At 34.6% G+C, this 20,495-nt stretch overlaps 1 protein-coding gene across 1 annotated transcript; it reads left to right on the top strand.

The window, feature by feature from the left end:
- Positions 1-15,594: 15,594 nt before the first annotated feature.
- LOC114320342 (uncharacterized) lies at positions 15,595-17,545 on the top strand. Its single transcript, XM_028267499.2, has 4 exons — positions 15,595-16,024; positions 16,424-16,820; positions 16,903-17,128; positions 17,225-17,545. Exons 1-4 carry the CDS (start codon positions 15,595-15,597, stop codon positions 17,543-17,545), a joined length of 1,374 nt encoding a protein of 457 aa, XP_028123300.2.
- The last annotated feature ends 2,950 nt before the right edge of the window (positions 17,546-20,495 follow it).

The following is a 20,495-nucleotide window of genomic DNA, read 5'->3' as shown; positions in this document are numbered from 1 at the left end:
GCTTATTAATTTTTATTGAGTCATAAATCATGTCTAGAATGCTTTGGAAAGAGATGAGAATAAAAATGTGAACTAAATGCAATTTTCCAAAATATGCTGAAAATGGGGTCTTCGCTCGAGCGCCACTTTGGTCGCTCGAGCGGACTGTAAATTTTGGAAAACTTCTGGGAGCTTGATTTTCACGCTCGAGCAAGACTTTCCTCGCTCGAGCGGACAACGTAAATTCTGGAATTTCCAGAATTGCAATTGAAGTTCAAATTTGATGTTCAAAGCCTCAAAGCATGTATTTTTGGTACACAAAAATGGAGAACCATTGTATGATTTAGTAAACACTTTCAATTAGAAAACATTCATTCAAAATCATGCTTCAATTGCCCAAATTTAGTTTTAATTCATCTTCTTTATATCAACCCACAATTCTAAAATATAAATTAGACTTCCCAACCTCTTGAAATTCCATGATGTATGTAATACAAATAGATCCAATTTTACTATTAATAACAAAATCAACTTAACTCAATTTTTAACCAAAAACTTAATTTATAATCATGGGTGTTCTAAAATGTATCTAAATTGAATAAAATTCTTAAATTACATCACATGCATGGATTGAATAAAAATCTAATTATAAAATCAAAACTTTAGGATTAATTCCATAACTTTCTTAATTCATGATGCATGGAGGATTATCTAAAACATGAAATTAATTCTCCAACTTTCTTAAAGATTCATTGATGCATGCAAAGATGAAGTCCAAATTCATGAGGAATAACACAAATTAAACTTACTTGATAAATTTTCCCAAACTTATTTCCTTAATCTCAAGCTTAACTCAATTTATTTTAACCTCAATTTAATTCATAATCATAGATGTTCCATAACATATATTTAAATTTTGAATAAAACTCTTTCATTATATTGCATGCATCGGTTGAGGATCAAAATCAAATCAATGTCTAATTTTCCATAAATTGAACATAACTCCATTTATTCATCATTTTGCTAACTTCTTCTATTTACATGAAATTGAACTCAAGTTAACAAATTTAAGAAATCATAATTCATACTCTTGGTCCTAACTTGATTTTACATGCAAACCCAAATCTTAACAATTTATAATTGATCTACAAAGCTTTATTTTTAATTCATTCAAAATACATCTTGAATCACTTTTTGTCTAAATTAATTAAACAATACCCAAAAATAATGGAATTCCTTACCTCATGATGAATTTTCCATAATTTTTAACTTGAGTTTTAATAACCCACAAGGCTCTCTCTCTTCCTTTTCTTCCTTCCCCCTTGGTTTCTTAGCCATGCTCTCTTTCCCTCTTTCTTTCTCTAATCTTATTCCAGCAAGTTGAAGCTCCTAAGACTTCTTTCTTCATCCTTTATTTTGTTATTTTATTTATTAATTTAGTGGGACACTTGGCTTTATAACATAAGTCTATGTGGTGGTGTATTTATTATTTCCTTAACTAATTAATCTTGCTTAGAATACTTAATTGAGATTGAACTTTAATTATAATTAGCTTAATTAACCATCTCTTAATTTAATTAGTTGTGTAAAATCCTAACCCAATTAATTATGACTAAGTACAAATCTCACTCAACTTAATTAGTCTAATTTGACTTCTTTTAGAGCCCAAATAATTATATTTAAATTTATCATTCTGAATTAGATTTTTAATCAAACTCTCAAAAGGCTCTAAATATTAAATTAAATTTATTTTCATTCTCAATCTTGGTTTCTCACATCATTAAGGCCTTCAATTTCTAATCAGACTTCAAATTTCCGTCAATAAATTACATATCCAAATTGGGCACCCCATAAATAAATTTAATTCATAATAATCACAATTCTCAATCCTCATAATTTAATTAACTTAATTTTCTCCAATTCGGATCTAATTAATCGAATCTCAATTTTACTAAACTGCATCGAATATTTAATTAAACTCCCAAATGGGTCCGCAATTAAGATTAAATTAATTCAACTTCCTAACTTCACTTCCTTAAGCCATTTGGACCCTTAATTTCTAATTTCAAAATAAATCTTTAATAGAATCATATATGAATCAATCTCCATAATTTTTGTGAATCCCAAGTTAAATTATAATACTTGGCAATTAAATTTTAAATTGTCTTAATTAATTAAGTGCTAATCATTATACGTGGTGGGGGTCGTTACAACTACATAGCCCAAGAAGTTTCCAGATGATACGCCAAAAGCACATTTAAGAGGATTGAGTTTCAACTTAAACTTTCTCATTCTTTCGAAAGCTGCTTCTAAGTGAAACAAATATTCCTCCATGGACTGGGATTTCACTACAATGTCATCAATATAACACTCTAAATACCCCCCAATAAGGTCATGAAAGATAGTATTCATAGCCCTCTGATATGTAGCACCAGCATTCTTCAGGCCAAATGGCATTTTAACCCATTCGAATGTGCCAATATTCCCAGGACATCTGAATGTTGTCTTGTGGACATCTTCCTCTGCAATGCAAATTTGGTTATAACCAGAATGCCCATCCATCATTGATAAAATTTGATGTCCTGTTGAGCTATCTACCAACAAATCTACTGTAGGCATAGGATACTCATCTTTTAGGGTTGCTAGATTCAAGTTTCTGAAATCAATGCATACCCTTATTTTACCATTCTTCTTAACTACAGGCACAATATTAGATAGCCATTCAACGTACATGGCTGTCCTAATAAAACCTGCCTTGAGGAGTCTAAGAATTTCCTCCTTAACTTTCTGAATCACTTTTGGACTTATTCTTCTCGGTTTCTGCTTGTATGGTTTGAAATTAGGCCTCATAGGAAGCCTTTGTTCTACTAATGACCTATCAAATCCTAACAGTTCATTATAAGACCATGCAAAACAATCCTTATATTTCTTCAACACAACCAACAACTGGTCCCTATCAAAAGTATTCAACCAAGCACTTATATAGGTGGGCTATTGTGTAGAACTTTTCCCTAAATTTACTTCTTCCAAGGGGTCTTGCATCTGAGAACTTACTGATGCTCCTTCTTTAATTCCTTCTGACTTCGAAGCAATCTCCTTGCTTTGTTCTGATCTCAGCTTCTTTGATACAACATCTTTACCCTCCTCCTCATAGACAAAGTCTGTCCATAAGGCTTCTTCCTCCTGTATCTCCTGAACTTTTGTTTCAATGTCCAAAGCACAATATTTCTCTAAGGCCAAGAATCTGACCAGTTGTTGTTCCTTCCTACAACCAATCGTCATGGCTTCTTTCTCTTGCTCTTGCACTTTCTGAATTATTGATTTTACATCCAATATTGAGAACTTAATTAAAGCCAAAGACTTGGCTTCTTAGGCTTCATCTCTTTGCCTACAACAAGGCATCATTGTCATCCTTAACGACAAACTCTTCATCAGCACTCTCCTGGACTAAGTGTTTCAGGCGTGCCAATTCCTCATCATCCGTCACTTCGGCTGAGCCATCAAGTTTTCTCAGTATACTGAGTGGTGTCACTCCTTCAATATACAATTTAGCCTCTGCGAAGTCTGCACAGGCTATGAAGGATTGAGGATCTGCATCGATTTCCTCTGTCTCTCCATTGCCCAAGGCCATCATTATCTTCTGATGCAGAGAGGAAGACACACACTTGTTAGTGTGAATCCAATCTCTACCAAGTAAAGCATTGTACTTAGCATTACTGTCGATAACGAAGAATGCCGTCATGCAGTCCCTAGTTCCCACACTCAGGTTGATGGGCAAAATTCCCTGAGCCATCTGTTTGTCTCCAGCGAAGCCAACAATGGTTGTGCTGGTTGGGATTAACCTGGGGTTCTTTTTTCCTAGTTTCTTCAAAGAAGATTTTGGAAGCAGGTTCACTGCTGCCCCATTATCCACCAAGAATCCGTTCAATTGTATCCCATCGAAAAAGGCCTTGAAATACAAAGGCTTGACATGCTGTGTCATAGATGTCGTGGGATATTCAAAAGGATATGAGAGGTTTATACTTACCTCTTCTTCACTCTTGTATTCAGTTTCCATTGGGGTAGCCATTTCGGATTCATCTTGCACGATACTCACTTGTGAGTCTTCACTGGAGACTAGAATTGGATCAATTTCTTGACCCTCTTGGTTCTCATCTCCAGCTTGGAATTCATGTGTATGTACCATATTCACTGATACTGGAGGAAACGAGCCAAATTGGATGGCTGTTTGTACCTGTTTCTCCTCTTGGCCACCTTGTTCAACTACCTCAGAAGCATCTTCCATGCTGCATTCTGGCACTTCATTACTAACAAACTCCTTCGAATGGTCTGCTTCTGATGGCTTTTCAGCCAAAAATGTTTGTTCAGCCATGAAGGCTTCGAACATTTCTTCCTCAACCATTTTTTTCTTTTGGCCTAAGCCAATATCTCCCTCTGTCTCGCTATCACTCTCCATCAAAGCCTTCTCCAATCCTTCTAAACTAGACCTCTCTTTGGCTTTCAGTTCAAAGTGAACTTTGGCCAACTGTTCTCTGCTACAACCCATTTTGTCTTGTAAAGTTGATTTTGGACTATGGTTTGAATTTGGATTTTTCCTTCCTTCTATCTGCCCTTCTGCTTGGATCAATGAAGAGCTTTCTCCACTTTCTTTCAGGCCTTTCTGATACTGAGTGTACCTACGCTGGATCTTCCTCCTTTGTGATCTAGAAATTACTGGGACCATGTTGGGTTCCTTTGTTTTTTGATGCTTTAGTAACACCCAATTATTTGGGGCCACCAGGGGAGGTTTAACCATTCTACCCTAATCTCCAACAGCATTTCTTTGGGCATGTATCTCCCTAGGTTTGTTCTGCATGACAAACCAATCTGGGACTCCAGGTACCCATAAACCCACCAACTCAGTCGTTGAGCTGTCTCTTTCTTCCTTCGAAGCCAATTTCAAAGCTGTCTGTGAATGCCATTGCTTAGCCCTGACTGCTTGTTTAAGGCCTAATTCATGTCTTCCTTGTTTTGGGCCTAATTCAGGCCTTTCATGAAGGTTGCCACTTTCTATCTTGTGTGAGGCTGGTCTAGGGGGCCAATTTCTGGCTTTGCTCCCATAATTTGAACCTACTTCAGTCATTCTTTCAGGATGACTGCCTTCCATTCTGTAATAGTTGGGAGGTCTGGACTCATGTAAAGGCCTCTTACCCTTAGATTGCATTCCAGTAGCTGCTGATCTAGCCATGAGTGGCTGCTGCCTAGGGCCAGTCGGATATGGCCTTTTGTTATGAGCACTGGTTGGCTTAGGACGTCTTTGCACATCCCTGTAGTATTGCTTCCCATCAATTGGAAGCCCTGTCAGCCACTTATAGCTCAACTTACACCTGGGACACATTCTTTGGATAACTATTGCCTCTAAAGAATCATCATCCAGTGCTTCCTCATCAGAGTCATTTTCCTGACCTGTAGAGCCTTGTCCAACAACTGGTGAACTTCTAATGTCTTTCTTGACAGTAGTCTGGCTGGCATCATGCATCTGCATATTGACCTCTTTCAATTCCTTCAAAGATAAGTTCTGGAAGTCTAGTACAACAACATTAGCTGCACTTTCTCCAACTTCTGGGAATGGATTACTGTCGATCCTCATGGCCTTCTCTACTTTAGCTGGGAATTTCAAAATTTCTTTCCGAATTTGTTCTTAGATCCTGTCTCGAAAAACAATACAGTTTTTAGTTGAGTGAGACCAAGAATTATGCTATTTACAATACACTTTTCCTTTAAGTTCATCAATTTTGACTCCTTTTGGTAACTTAAGGAAGTTAGTCACAAGCAAATGATCAAATATGTCATCTGCCTTTGTTAAATCGAAAGAGTATCTCCTATGAAGGTCTTTCTTTTTAAACTGCTGGTCAATTGTTGTATCCTTATGAATTAATGCCTCACAGATCACAGGTTTTTTTCCCACAATCTCTGCTGCATCAATTTCATAATTAGGATCTTTATAATATGTCTTGTATGATGCATTATTTCGATCTTGTTCTTCTTCTAGTAATGCTTCATATCTAGACACCTTATAAGTTAGTTCCACTAAGTCTCTAAACTCAGTTGAGTCAAACTTCTTTCGAGGCCTAAACTCTAAACCATTTTGAGCCAATCTCACGAACTCTGGCTCTGGCAGGATGACCCTACATTTGTTTCGTGCTCTTTTCAATCTGGCAATAAATTGAGCAGCCTTTTCATCAGGCCTTTGGCTCAACCTTGCCAAATCAGCCATGGACACTTCTGGCTCCGTTTGGAAGAATTGGGCATGAAATGCCTCTTTCATTTGTTGCCAAGTCTGAATGGAGCCAGGCGTAAGGTTAATATACCATACGAAGGCTGCCCTTGTAAGAGAATTTGGGAACAATCTTAACTTCATGTAGCCATTATTGGTAAATTCACCACATTGAGCAGCAAACCTAACAATATGCTCCACTAATGACTGGTTTCCATTCCCATAAAAAAGGGCAAAGTCTGGTATCCTGAATCCTCTCGGGTATTCATGTACCCTATCCACCCATTCTGGATATGATTTCCTGTACACAGAAGTTTAAACCCCCCGAGCCATTGGTCCACACATCTCTCTAACAATATCAGCAATTTGGTCCCTAGGGACCATATTTTGTGCTTGTTGAATCACTACTGGAGGAACAAACACAGGGTTTGGTAGACAAACTTATGCTTGAGGTCCTCTTGGTCCATAGGGTGGTGTACTTGGGACTAGTTGTCCCTATGGTGCTGGCTGCTATTGAGGGTATGGGTGACCCCTCTGAGCCTGTCCTGCGAAAGGACCTGGGAAATTTGTTGGAACAGGTGTTGTGTCTCTTCCAGTTGCAGGAAAACCATCTAACCCCCCGGGTATAAATTCGAATAAAGGATTAGTGAACCCCCTTGTGCCAGGTATGGCTTCGAACATGGGATTTGGAACCATTTTTATGCCATTTTCTTGTCCTGGGTCAGATCCACCAGTTTGCATGGCTTCACTATTAAATACTGAGGTATTTTGACATGCTATAGGCCTTGAAATAGGTTCATACCAAGACTGAGGTGATGGTCTGTCATAGTTTTGACTACTAGTTTGACCATTAGAATGTCCATTAATTTGCATAGGCTGTTTGTCTCTAGCCAATCTTTACTGAGAGACATTTGAAACTTCCTCCATGTGTCTTGTGTTTGTTGGTTGGTGGGTATTCATTCGATCCAAAAAGGATGTTGCCCATCTTTCTATTGTGTTCATTAACTGCTGTCACATGGCATCTACTAGGCCACCCCATGGATTCATTGGCTGAGTAGATGGAACAGTGGATGGTCCAATTCCTTGGCCTCATCCAATAGTATGAACATGTGGTACTTGTTCCGAAGTGTTGGTCTGTTTGACCATAGGTTCTGATAAAATAGGTGTTTCCACAGGATGTGTTATCACATTATCCCCTGGATTAGGTATTTCTACCTCTCCTTCCACACCTTCTTCCAAGCGTTCATTTTCTCCTTGTCTCCTACGTCTCGCCATTTCAATTAGTCCCACCGGGCGTGTCAAAAATATATGTTGGCTTTTTGGCTTTCGAAGGTTATTATTGTAATAATGAGCATGTCAGCAAGGATCAATCAGTACTTACAAAAAATTAATTGCTAACCAATTATCAGACGATTGTGTTTTAGTTCTTTCAGCCTCAATGAAGAAGACTTTTACTGGTGGCTTGACTTAGGAGAATTAAGCAAATGACAATCAAATGAAGAGCAATTGAAGCATTTCATTAAAATAAAAACTTACAGTGATCCAATTCAGCCTCGTAGAGGTTTACAGCAACAATCTACTTGAAACTACTCCTATGAACGAAGTGCAGTACAGGAATTAAAGTACGGAAATGTAAAGAACAAGAAATGTAAAAACTGGAAAGAAAATAAAGTAGAATAAAGCTGATTTTTTGAATCTAAGTCTGGGGGGCTTTTCTGGGGCCTTCTCTGCTATTTATACTTCTCAAGGATGACCATCGAACTGCACTTCCAACCATTAAATCGCTCCTCCATGATCGCTGATCATGTTGCCTTATAGTTAGCTCCACTATGCCATCACTTGCAGTTAGGCTTCCCTCCTAATTTTGAATTTGAATGTGAGTAACCATTGAAGCCACATCACTTTATATCTCTTTGTTGATCCAATACTATGCAGATCTCGTAAAACCAATATTGACTGCCACGTGTTTGATCATGATTGAAAACTTGAATAGTCTTCATGTATTGCCCTTATCCTGCCACGCGTTGAATTGTAATTGGCTTATACAAAATATGTAGCCAACAATAGTGTACTCATACCAAGCGTAGTGTAATTCAATGTTTTGAGATGATAGTATATTTATCGCCAATTTGTGTCAGCTTTTTGCTGAAGAGGAGGGGAGAGGGGGTGAGGCTAAGATTGAAGTTGAGAGCAAACTGGAGCCTGTCTTTACCCAAAGTTCGACACCAACGCTAGAGGAGATGCCTATCCTATTTTAGGAAGATGGTAAAAAGTGACTTTTTGACTTTTAATCAAGCTTTTGACTTTTTTAGACAAATGATTTGGGAAATTGGTAAAAAATGACTTTTAGCTTTTTTGATTAATATTTGTTTATGATGTCAAATCATAATAAAATGACCAAACTACCCTCATTTAGTTTAAAATATTTATAACTTCACCCATATAACACATTTTGACCCATGAATGGTAGATTTGTAATTTCACCATTGGCTAAAAACCAACTTCCCAATGAAAAAAAATTCAAAAAAAATGACTAAAAGCCAACTTTCCAAAACAACTCTATGTTTCTACAGAAGTCCGAGAATCAATTTTTTTTTTTTTTTTTTGGGGGGTTAGGAATTTAACACACCCTAATCAGCATAGGTGAGGCGAGAGAAAAAAATAAAATAAAATAATGCAAATCAAAACAATCACACACATATAAAAACGTAAAATTTTATGTAATTCACGTTAAAATTTGATTACTTTACCGCCATTGTAATTTTACTATAATCTCAAAACGATTATAACTCTTTCACTCAACAAAAAAAAGCCTCTCATCTATAAAAATATAGAAATTAAGACACCAGGAAAATAATAAAGAAATTATCAAAATACCCAAAAAAAATTTAGATCAAAAAAATTAAAATAAGGCGAAAATAATAGAAAAATTACTTAAATCCTCCAACTCTCGGGAGGGGGCCCCCAACCTCTTAGGTGTTGTTTGTTTGGAGAGAATGGAGGGCGAGATAAGATTAGAGAGTGTGATATGATTTATATTCATTGTTTGGTTTTTTAATTTTGCTCCGGACTATTAATCTCAAATGTGTTGCACTATTGTGTCCCATGGAGGAGAGGTGGGACACAAATGGGGAGCTAAGGGGATATGAGATTAAGTGGTGAAATGATCATTTCGACCTTCTACTATTTAATTATATATTATATTTAGTAAAATTTAATAAAATTTAATTGTCTCAATTTAAAAATAAAATAATTTATTTAATTTTTATAGATGTTTTATTTATTTAATTTTTTAAAATAATTTTTTATAGATATTTTATTGATGTTTTATTTTAAAATTTTGTTTGTATTTTATTTAATTTCATTATTTAAATTTTAATAGATGTTTTATTTAATTTCATTATTTAATTATTATTATTTTTTAAAATAAATTTATTTAAAATTTTAATTAAAAAATAACATATGTTTTTATTGATATTTTATTGATTTAATTTTTAAAAAATAAATTTATTTAATTGTGTAAAAAATAAAATAAAATAAATTTTTATTTTATCTATCTAAAAATAATTAAAATATTAAAGATATATTTAATATTTCTATGACTTAATAAATAATTGAAAAGAGTAAAATAGTCATTTAAACATTTATCACTCCATAATATCTCAAACAATTCTTATCCAACCAAAAAGTCCTTTCTTGACATAATCCCATGACTAGATAAACATGTGATACATATTATATCCAACCAAATAGTCTCAGAACTATAAATTCTAAGATTATAATCCGGTGGATTACAATCCTCTCTTATCTAATCTGTCTAAACAAATACACCCTTATTGGATTGAAGGGCCCATATCCAATACAATACGTATCAAGTCTACAATTGTCAACATTTTCCTTCCCAATGTTTAGTATCATGCATTAGAGGGGGAGCATGTCTTGTAACACATGTTATGTTTAGTTAGGAAATTTGAGAGTGATTTGGAAAGAGAAATAAAAAGAAATAAGTGAAATGTGAATAAAATATATCTAAATTTCACTTAATTTCATACACTTTTTGCCTTTCTTTTTCCAAATCCCTCAACTAAACACAACGCTTACTTTTCCGTTTGTGATTTGACTTGAGTATACTGTTGGACCCATGGGGGTCTATTACGGGTCCTATTTCGATAATCTGAATCGTGCAATGTGTACAACTCATCGAATATTATATGTCTGTAAAAAATTACGTTGATCGGATATCGATACCTACATGATCAAATCAGCTTTGTATAAAAAAATAGACGGTGAAAAAATAAACGGTTGACAGAAATCTGATCCGATGAAATAGTTATCGATATCTGATCAATGTGATATTTTACAAGTATATATAGTACTCGACGAGTTCTACATATTGAACGGTTCGGATTATCAAAACGAAACCTATGATGAACTCTTACAAATTTAACAATACCCAATAATTCGATCACGGACTGAAGAAGAGCTCAATCCTCCTTTAAAAAAATTCCTTCAATTCCATGAGCATGTTTTGTAACATTTCTTTAAAAACTTTCCTTCAATTCTATGATCATGCGTCACTTTTACCGTACTCTATTTTATTTATTCTTGCTCTAATTTTGTAAGTCTTATACTGTAATTGATTAGAGAATTTAGAAAAAAAAATTAGAAAAAAAAAAAAATATATATATATATATATATGTAAAATATGAATAAAATATATCAACATTTCATAATTTCACACATTTTCCTCTTTGTTTTTTAAATCTCTTCTCAAATCTCTCAATCAAACACAACATTAATGCTTCTAATCTCTCCATCATTATAAGTAATAAACCTAAATTTGTCACTATACAAATATCTCCTATCAAATTTTAGTATATTTTTTCACCCACATTTCTAGTTTTGCAATAGTTACATTTCATTTATTTATCTTAGTTCTACCTAATCTTCTTTTTTTTTTTAAAAAAATTTAAAAGTTTCTCTCAATAAAACTATAACATCTACAAATAATATATTCTAGGAGAAATCTTTTTAAATGTTCTTACTATGTTCATTCACAGTTAATAATTATTTTAAATGATTATAGGGAGATAAAAAATGTAATAAAATCTAGGTAAATTATAAAATAAAAAAATCCCAAGATTTGAGTTTTATATAACAAAATAAACCTTGAGATTTTAATTTTGTCAATTTAAACTCTAAATTTTTTATTTTTTTTTCAATTTAAACCATTTATCTATTTTTATTAAGTAAAATTGATAAAAAAAAATGAGTATTTTAGTCATTAAATTCAATAAAAAGTATATTTTAAATATTTTATGTATATCTACATTGAATTTAATGACTAAAATCTTATTTTTTTTCATTGATTTTACTTAACGAAAATAGGTGAATGGTTTAAATTAAAAAGAAATTAAAAAAATAGAATTTAAATTAATAAAATTAAAAATTAAAAATTTATTTTATTATAAGACCCAAATCTTTAAAAAAAAATTACAATTGTTCCTAAAATTTAAATAATTATTTTTTATCATTGAATTGAGAAAGGAAGCTATTGGGAGAGGAATTATTGGAAAATGAGTGGGAGCTCTGATTAGAGCTATCATTAATGATGTGGAAGTAGGTCTCACTCACTGTCACAATATGTGTTGTGTTTGTTGTTTATTTATTTGTTTATTTTTTTATTTTTTTGTTTTTTTTTTAATATTTTTCCACCGAATTAGTGGTGAGTTTAAAACCATCAAATGGCCCGGAATTATTTATACCAAGGAGCACAAATTGAGGGCACGTGATTGATGTAAAATGGAAGAGTACGGCAATGATCGCAGAAGCAGTACATTTATTTATGTTTGAAAATGTATCATGTATTAGAACACGACAATGTTACGTAACTCAAATTTTGTGCTTTAAAAATGGCTCAAATGGCCAAAACGACGTCGTTTTGAGTACAGAACAACATAAAAATGGCTAAAACGACGTCGTTTTGACCATTTGAACCACTTTTAAACTACAAAATTTAAGGTACGAGACATTTTCCATTAGAACATAACAATTTGGGAACCATTAATACATAATACATAAATATAGTACATTTTGTGGTCCATTTACAATAAGTAATATGATACATCTAGAAACCTTGAACTTTCATTAATTTGACCATAGCTAAATCTTACATTTAAACAAGAATGTTCCGTAATTAAAATTTCAGGTCCTTGCACACCCCAAACATTATCTCTTTCTAAAATATTTGGTGAGCAAATTGATGAAAATAAAATAATAAAAAAATACATTTTGATTACTTGTGAGGCTTAGGATTTTCTCACATTTTAATTTTAAAAAAATGATTAATCCACCGAATATAGAATACCTGACTCTAGCCGAATGGCTCAATGGTTCTTACGCTAAATGATCGGCCAGTCAATTGCTTAGATAACCGACATCACTCTTATCAACTACAGTTGTCCCTCTTAACCGACTAGATGACCTTTCGGATGATCGATGTGTCAATTAACATTCATCTGAATGACCGGCGTCACCCTTATCAACCGTAATTGCCATCTTTAACTAGCTAAACAAACTTTCAAATGATCCATATATCAATTGATATGCACCTCATTTGACCCATTCGAACAAGTCCAAATTCAATAAAACATTACTCTTTTAACTTTATAGCTTCTTAAACTAATGAGTTATGTTAGGGATCCCAAACAAATTATCAAATTTTCTACCAAATCTCTCACATATTTGATTTGTGTGGATCCCACACCCATATGAAAGACTTTGTAAAAAATTTAATAATTTATTTGGAATCCATAGCATTTCCCTAAACTAATTACATATTTTTGACTTTTTGTTCGTTGTGTGTTGCTTTTTCTTTTCCTCCCACTGGCCACTTGTGATGGTCGGTGCAATAGCCCAATCAAAACTTTAGTTGACCCATTAATGCTTGTCATGGAATTATATGAGACAAAAAAAAAAAGTACTACACTTGTGGAAAAAATTATTATAACAGTAATATATGGACATATAAAAAAATTACTATAACAGTAATATATGGACATATAATATCATCATTTAATAATAAATTATTGAAAAGGTGTAATATATCCCCTATGTAATATATCCCCTATGTATATGTGTGAGTTAGTAAGCTGAATCAGATAAAGTAGTAATATTTAAAAAGTGAAATTCACCATCTATGTGATGTTTTTTATTGATGGTAATTTCTTGTGTCGTGCTTTTTTATTGGTTGTTTTCATATCATTTGAGATGAATATATACTACAACTAAACAAAACAGTTTTTCTGCTCATATAAAAATTAATAGTAAAATCTCAAGACGCACCTCAAATAAGAAACTTGTGTTTAATTATGTTATTAGTTTTTGTTTTCCTAAAATGTTTTTTAACTAAAATTGAATTGAGGAATCACTTGTCTAGTAGTCGAATCTGTGATGAATTTTTATGTTTCTCAAGGCCTTTGCCTAGTAATTTTTCTATAAGAATGAAATTAGAGATGATATACACTTAAAAATTAGTCAGGACAAAGCCAAAATAGCCTTATTACCCCCATCCCAACAAGAAAAGGGTTAAATATGATAATGCTAATTATCAAAATACCCTTATAGCCAAGATTCTTGTACATATTTTATTGGATAAATAAAAAAAGTCATAGAGATTTAAAAAAAAATTATAATAAATCTCACGAATTAGGTATAATTATGTTAGATTCATATAAGGTGTGGCCTTGTCTGGAAATGTGAGATTTTAGCTAAAATATTAAAAAATTATTGTAAATTGTCACATCACTTTCTTTATTTTGCTCCACATCTTTTGGTAAAAGCTAAAAAATTAACTAAAATCACTAAACAAGCTAGTTCAATTTTTATCAATAATTCTTAAGTCATATGAATGAAAAAGTAATGTTATATAATTTATGTTGAAATATATATATATTACCTTATGTATTGTATTTTTACACTATCTATATTAATTTTGATTATTTTAACCTTATCAAAAAAAATCAATATAATTATATTAACTGTAAGACTCTTCGTATTTTTTTTTAAATTACATAATTATATTAACAGTTTTTGATGATGTTAGAAATATGTTTTAATTAATAATTTAGATAATTTTATTATTATATAAGAAAGTAATTATGAATTTTATTTTTTTAATTAATTTTGTTAAATAAATTTTTTTAATAAATGAGTATTTAAAAATTTTCAAATTATAAAAAATAATTTATAATTTAAATAAATTTAAAAAAGGAAAATGTACTGATAAATTCTAATTCCAGAAATGTTGCTCCAATTAGTCCTTAATGTTTTCTTATGAACCGTTCAATCCTATTTGATTTGAGAGGAATATTTGTATTTGATTTGGTATGTTTAGATTTAACATTTGTACCCTTCTGATGTGGGATTGCGTAGCTGTTGGTTTACTGATGTCGCCACGTTTGTTGGGGGAACGTATATGTACATTACTTTTTTTCCGTAGATAGTTGGAGTGATTTATGGGGAGTTTGTTTCGTTTTGGTTGATGTGTTTGCAGAGGGGTTTTGAAGGTTTTTGTGTATTTTGTTCATTCATACCTCTATTGCAGTGTTGAGGTTGTCATTTGGATGTGTACATCGCCGATTGCTGTAACTCACAATTTCTAATTAAGGTTTTTTTATGCAGGTATGGAGGGTGCTGTCTTGATGTTATGTTCTTACGGACGAACGAACACTGTCATTCATCTTCATCAAGCGTTGACGTTCGCGGATTTGATCAGTGGGATATGCGGGAAGTTTGAAGGGTTGGACTCCGAGATGGTCGTCTTATTCATCGAAGTTCCTGGATATAACAAGTTCTGTGTCTTGTGCGATGAGGATGTTCGGAATATGTTTTCTCTTGCGAAGTCTTTTGGTCTCAATCATGTCGATGTCATTATTCAATTACGAAATGGGGGGGACGGGGGCAATCTTGGTGACGGAGTGTGTATGGCTGACGCCGGCAGCAAGGCCCCGAGATATGGGATGTTTGAATTGGATGACCGAACGGATCTGTTACAGTCGTATTGTCAGCATAGGTCCAAGACATACCTGCCGGCTGGGTGGGCAAGCGACGTTACAAATGTGGGTCAGTGTTTTATTGGTGGGGCTGATGAATTTTGGACCATCGTTTCCAAATAAGCTATCGAGTGTGGGTTTCAGTTCAAATACGTGAAGAATGATTCGGTGCGTGTTACAGCTGTTTGTAAGTTTGCAGGGTCAACGGGGTGTTCGTGGTCGGTACATGCCAGGGTGTTCGCATCCAATGGTGTTTTTTGTCTGAAGAGGTTTAGTAGTGTACACACGTGTGGTGCTATTATTCGCATGTCTAGGAACCCATGTATCGGGTCTGATTTGGTGGCCGATGTTGTTGCGGATCGTGTGCGTGCTCAACCATTGACATGGCCCACTAACGTCGTTTTTGGTTTGAAAAATGATTACGACCTGCATATTACTTACCGTGTTGCTTGGCTTGGTGTTGAGAAAGCGGGGAGTGAAGTATATGATGACCACGTTATGTCCTTCGATCAGCTTAGATGGTACAGTGATGCTGTGATGGAAAATAACCCAAACAGCTATATCAACCTCGATTTTCAGCAGCAAACCGGAAGATTTGTTTGGTATTTCATATCATTTCGCACTTACATAAATGGATTCAAGCATTGTCGCCCATTGTTATTTCTTGACGATACTTTTCTCAAGGGCCGGTTCAAGGGGAATTTACTTGCGGCTACTGCGATGGATGGAAACCAAGGTAATGTGTTTCGTGTCTTCAAATTGGTTACATTCAATTGCACTGCTATCTTTAAATATGTGTTCAAATAAGGGTAATGTGTTTTGGGGGTGATGATAGATTGGTTGTGTATAATGTGTATATACATATACATATTGCTATATAATGTCACACAATCTGTCGTGTTTTCAAATAGTTACTATTGGGTTTTTTTTTTATTAATTTCGGTCTTTCCGTTAGGGAGTTAATGGAGCTGGGTTGTGGGGAAACTATATACATATATAGTTTTTTTAATATCACACAATCTGTCATGATCCATTTGGTTTTTGGTTGTTGTTTTTCCTATGGTTCGGTGGGCTCAATGCATGGGTTTTGTGTGGATGTGGTGTTGTTTTTTATCGCCATACCAAATGAAAACAGGTTTGTTCCCAGTCGCGTTTGCCATTGTTGATTCTGAAAACGCAGCAAATTGGGAGTGGTTTCTTCGACAATTGTCGGAGGTTGTTGATCATGGTCGAAATTTGACATTTGTTTCCGATCGTCACATTGGGTTGTTACAATCCATGTCAAAATTTTTTCTATTGGCACATCATGCGTTTTGCCTCATACATCTTCAAATGAATTTGAGAGACCGAATGAAATACGTTAATGCCAAGCAGAAGTTAGGACTGATGCGCAAGTTACGCGAATGTGCGTACGTACCCACCGTCACTTCCTTCAACCTGAAAATTGAGGTCTTGAAATTGTGTAGTCCGATTGTTGTTGGGGAGTTTCTGAAAGATTTGGATCCAAAACATTGGGCCAATACGCACTTCGGGTATGTATATGTTTTAATTTTCTGTTTGTTACATTTTTTTGGACCCCCACTAAATGTTTGTAGTTGATTGTATTGTGGGCAGTGGTAGGCGGTATGGGGAGATGTCGTCAAACGCTGCCGAGTCGTTCAATAACTGGATTCGCGAAGCGCGCCACCTTCCTATTATGCAGTTGGTTGATGCTATTAGGGGTCAAACTATGGAGCAAATGTTGAAGCGTCAGGTGAAAGGTAACAAATGGGTTGGCCAACTTTGTCCAAAGATAGAGAAGAAGTTGGAAGCCGAATACAAAACTAGCAAGCCATGGATTGTAAGCCAAGCCGATGAAAATGTGTATGAGGTGCACTCGCATCCGTCAGTTTTAGTTGACGTCAACAGGCGTACTTGTTCATGTTGTTAGTGGCAGGTGAAAAGGTTTCCGTGTTCACACGCAGTGGTCTCATTTCAGAATAGCGGGAGAAATATATATGATTCCATTGAACCTTATTACCATGTTTCCGAGTTCAAGGCATCATATTCTGAGTCCATTCACTCTATTCCAACAGTTGAGAAACCCATCGCCACGCCCATTGATTACCTCATAGCACCGCCCGTTGTTAAGCGTTCATCTGGGAGGCCAAAGCGGAAGAGGATTCCATCTAGGGGGGAGGTGGTGCAACGTATTCGGTGTGGACGATGTGGGAATATGGGCAACCACAACATGAAGACATTCAAGGAACCGATTTAGATACGGGAGGACATACAAGGAACCGATCTACATCCCAAGTCAATTTATCATTGCACTAGCCATTGAATCATTTTCATAAATCGTCCTTATAATTTGTAATGAAATTTTTAAATGTTTGGAGTACAATTAGTAAACATGTTGGCGATGAATTAGGGAGAAGCAAAATTATTTGCACCCACATTTATTATCTTCATATTTTCAGCCTTATTTTTACGTTTTTCCCATTTTGTGATAAATAATCATGTTTGTTTACTGGTCATTTTTCAAAATGATCTCACTTGCAATTTGTATTTTGTCTCTCGGGGGATTGTTTTCTGAACGTTTTATTACAGAACAAATTTTTTAAAAATTGGTCAATGGTTTTTATAGCATTATTGAAAGGTTATGTAAAAATCACCCAGTTTCGAATTTGAATGTAACTCACTCTATTATTCAACTAATTGAATGCTTCAAAAATTGAATCTAATTTATTTGCAGACAAACACCCTTAAGTGTCTGTCCTCATTGATTGTTACTGTCTTCATTGTCAACCTACCAATCATTGATGCCAAAATGTTAAAACTCAACACAATGGAAACAAAAAAAAAAAAAAAAAAAACAAACTAATGAACACACACGTAACATTCAAAAACGAATGTTACTAATAGCTAAAAATGTAAATATATCATGGGTTTTATAGCGTTATTGGTGTAAGCCTTTTCTTCCAATGATTCATTGCAGTCTGGTAAACTTCTCACACTTGCCATTTGGTGGGAATGCCCTTTTATTGAGATACTGTGGTAAAATGAAATGGTCCTGAATTAAATTACCATGCATGCATTACATTAGTTTGTTTGTATTTTGCTATTGCTGGGTCATTACGTTACGCATTTCCCTTGCTACATTCCTTCATGACATTTTTATGTGTGGGTACTGCAATCAAGTCTAACCAATGCATTTATTTGCCGTTGGCACCAATGTCATTTATGCCTGCACCACAATTGTCACAACTGCCTTATACTATCAATTGGCTAATTGCCATAATTGTCTAACACCATCAAAACCTGTATGAGTACTGAAGTCATCATTGTAACACAATTGTCTTATACCATCACATGCTTATTCGTTATTAAAATGCATAACATACCATCAATTGCCTAATTGCCATCAATTGCATAATTGCCACAATTGCCTAATACCATCAATTCCTGTGTGGGTACTGATGTTAACATTGCACCAACATTCCCATCTCGTACTTATTCATTATTCCAATGCATACAACACCATCAAAACACAATATTTAAGTGACTACCATTTCAACACACAGCCTGAAAAACAGAATCCCAAACATGTTTCAAGGATTTGTAGGAATTAAACACTATGTTTGTACAACAATGTCCTACCAAACATAATATGTACGTCCCCAAAAGTTATAACCAAGTTCAGCAGCTACTATTTTGTTAAAAAAAAAAACATTAACTAGTAATAACTTAAATAAACTGTCTGCATTTTGTTGTCCCGCATCGACTCCAAAATGATTTACTCATCTACTTTTGATTTTGGTGGTACGTGCGTCATATGGCCCTGTAGCGTAGCCCTCTGACTGGATCATTCACAAATGTCTTCACCATTGATGCACGGTAAGCAGTAGTCATCACGCCATCCATAGTAGTATTAATTCCCACCTTCTACACATATTGTCTCATGAGGAAGCACACTATCATCGCACAGTCAGCCCTGGAACACAATACAACTCACTTCGCTTTGTCAGAAATTACAAATTGTACTCCCTAATAAATATGTTTGTCATAAATATTCGTAGCACTTACATGTTAGCCGCTTGCTGAGGGCAATCCATAACAGATTCCAACGTCCCGTCGATATATGGAGGTGCCACATTTGTTGTCCTTGCACCAACGCCCACAACGCGGTTATCATATTTCACCACCCGCTGTTTCTGGCAAAGTGACAATTAACATTCAAGTTACTCTTAAATGTACACCAATAAAATGAATGCAAAACACCAATTTGATGCGGACACTTTAAGCTTAAAAAATTTCACAATCGTCAACCACATTCAGAATCATTCCAATTCATGTAACCACATACGTTACATCCTAATTTGTAGACATTTCCAGCCTACCACATAAGATACTTACACATTACAGTTTTGTAATACAGAGGTGTACGAACCACTTTAAGCACCTTGGTGAAATGAGTGTCACGTAGGCCACATCTCTGCCTAATTGAATTATAGTGTTTCCAGTTCCCACTTTTGTTATCGTACACCATTAGCGTCCAGTGGTTGTCGTGGTAAATTGGGTAATGAATGGACCGGTGTCCTGATGCGGATTTCATGTTCACCTCTCAGAACTTATCTCTTGACGTCTCATTCGAATTTCGCATCATGTCCTGCCATTTTAACTTTAAATTTGTTAGTATCATCCAACACACAAGACCATACCATCTACAGCAGCTTGTCAATTCATACCGCACAAATGCTGCTAAAAAAATAACAGCTGTCCACATTGTTGTCTTCATCAGCACAATTCCGTTGCAAATCTGTTAGGATTGCTACATACGCATCGATTACCTACCAACAATAATTTGCACACTGTCAAAATACATACTAACATCCAAAATATATTACAGAATATAGTACACAACTTCCCCCCCACCCAACCCAAGGTTATTACAACACTAACCTTCCCGCTTACACATGATTATTAGACCAATGCTTGAATATCAGAAAAGTAGACACACATCCCATTGTCTTCACCATCCTAGATAACAGCCTTGCATTTTTTAACCCACAACCAGTTAGTACACTTTATATTAAATCGAAAACACGTTGCCACCACTTTCATTACCAACAATTGCATTACCCATCTCCGTGAAAACTGTATACGTCTTTCAATCGTTGCTGATCATCTACAGACAACATTGTCCACACGATGTCCCTGTGAGTCAT

The sequence above is a fragment of the Camellia sinensis genome, chromosome 15 (assembly GCF_055761805.1).
Source record: "Camellia sinensis isolate YWXY chromosome 15, ASM5576180v1, whole genome shotgun sequence".
Lineage (NCBI taxonomy): Eukaryota > Viridiplantae > Streptophyta > Magnoliopsida > Ericales > Theaceae > Camellia > Camellia sinensis.
The sequence above is the reverse complement of the archived record's forward strand: the minus strand, read 5'-3'. Positions and strand labels throughout refer to the sequence as shown.

Bases quoted from the DNA above. Each gene is read 5' to 3' on its own strand.
- LOC114320342 (XM_028267499.2), top strand. From the start codon at position 15,595: ATGTCTAGGAACCCATGTATCGGGTCTGATTTGGTGGCCGATGTTGTT. The intron at 16,025-16,423 runs GTAATGTGTTTC...AAATGAAAACAG, and splicing joins TGCGATGGATGGAAACCAAG to GTTTGTTCCCAGTCGCGTTT. The intron at 17,129-17,224 runs GTAAGCCAAGCC...TGTTAGTGGCAG, and splicing joins AAACTAGCAAGCCATGGATT to GTGAAAAGGTTTCCGTGTTC.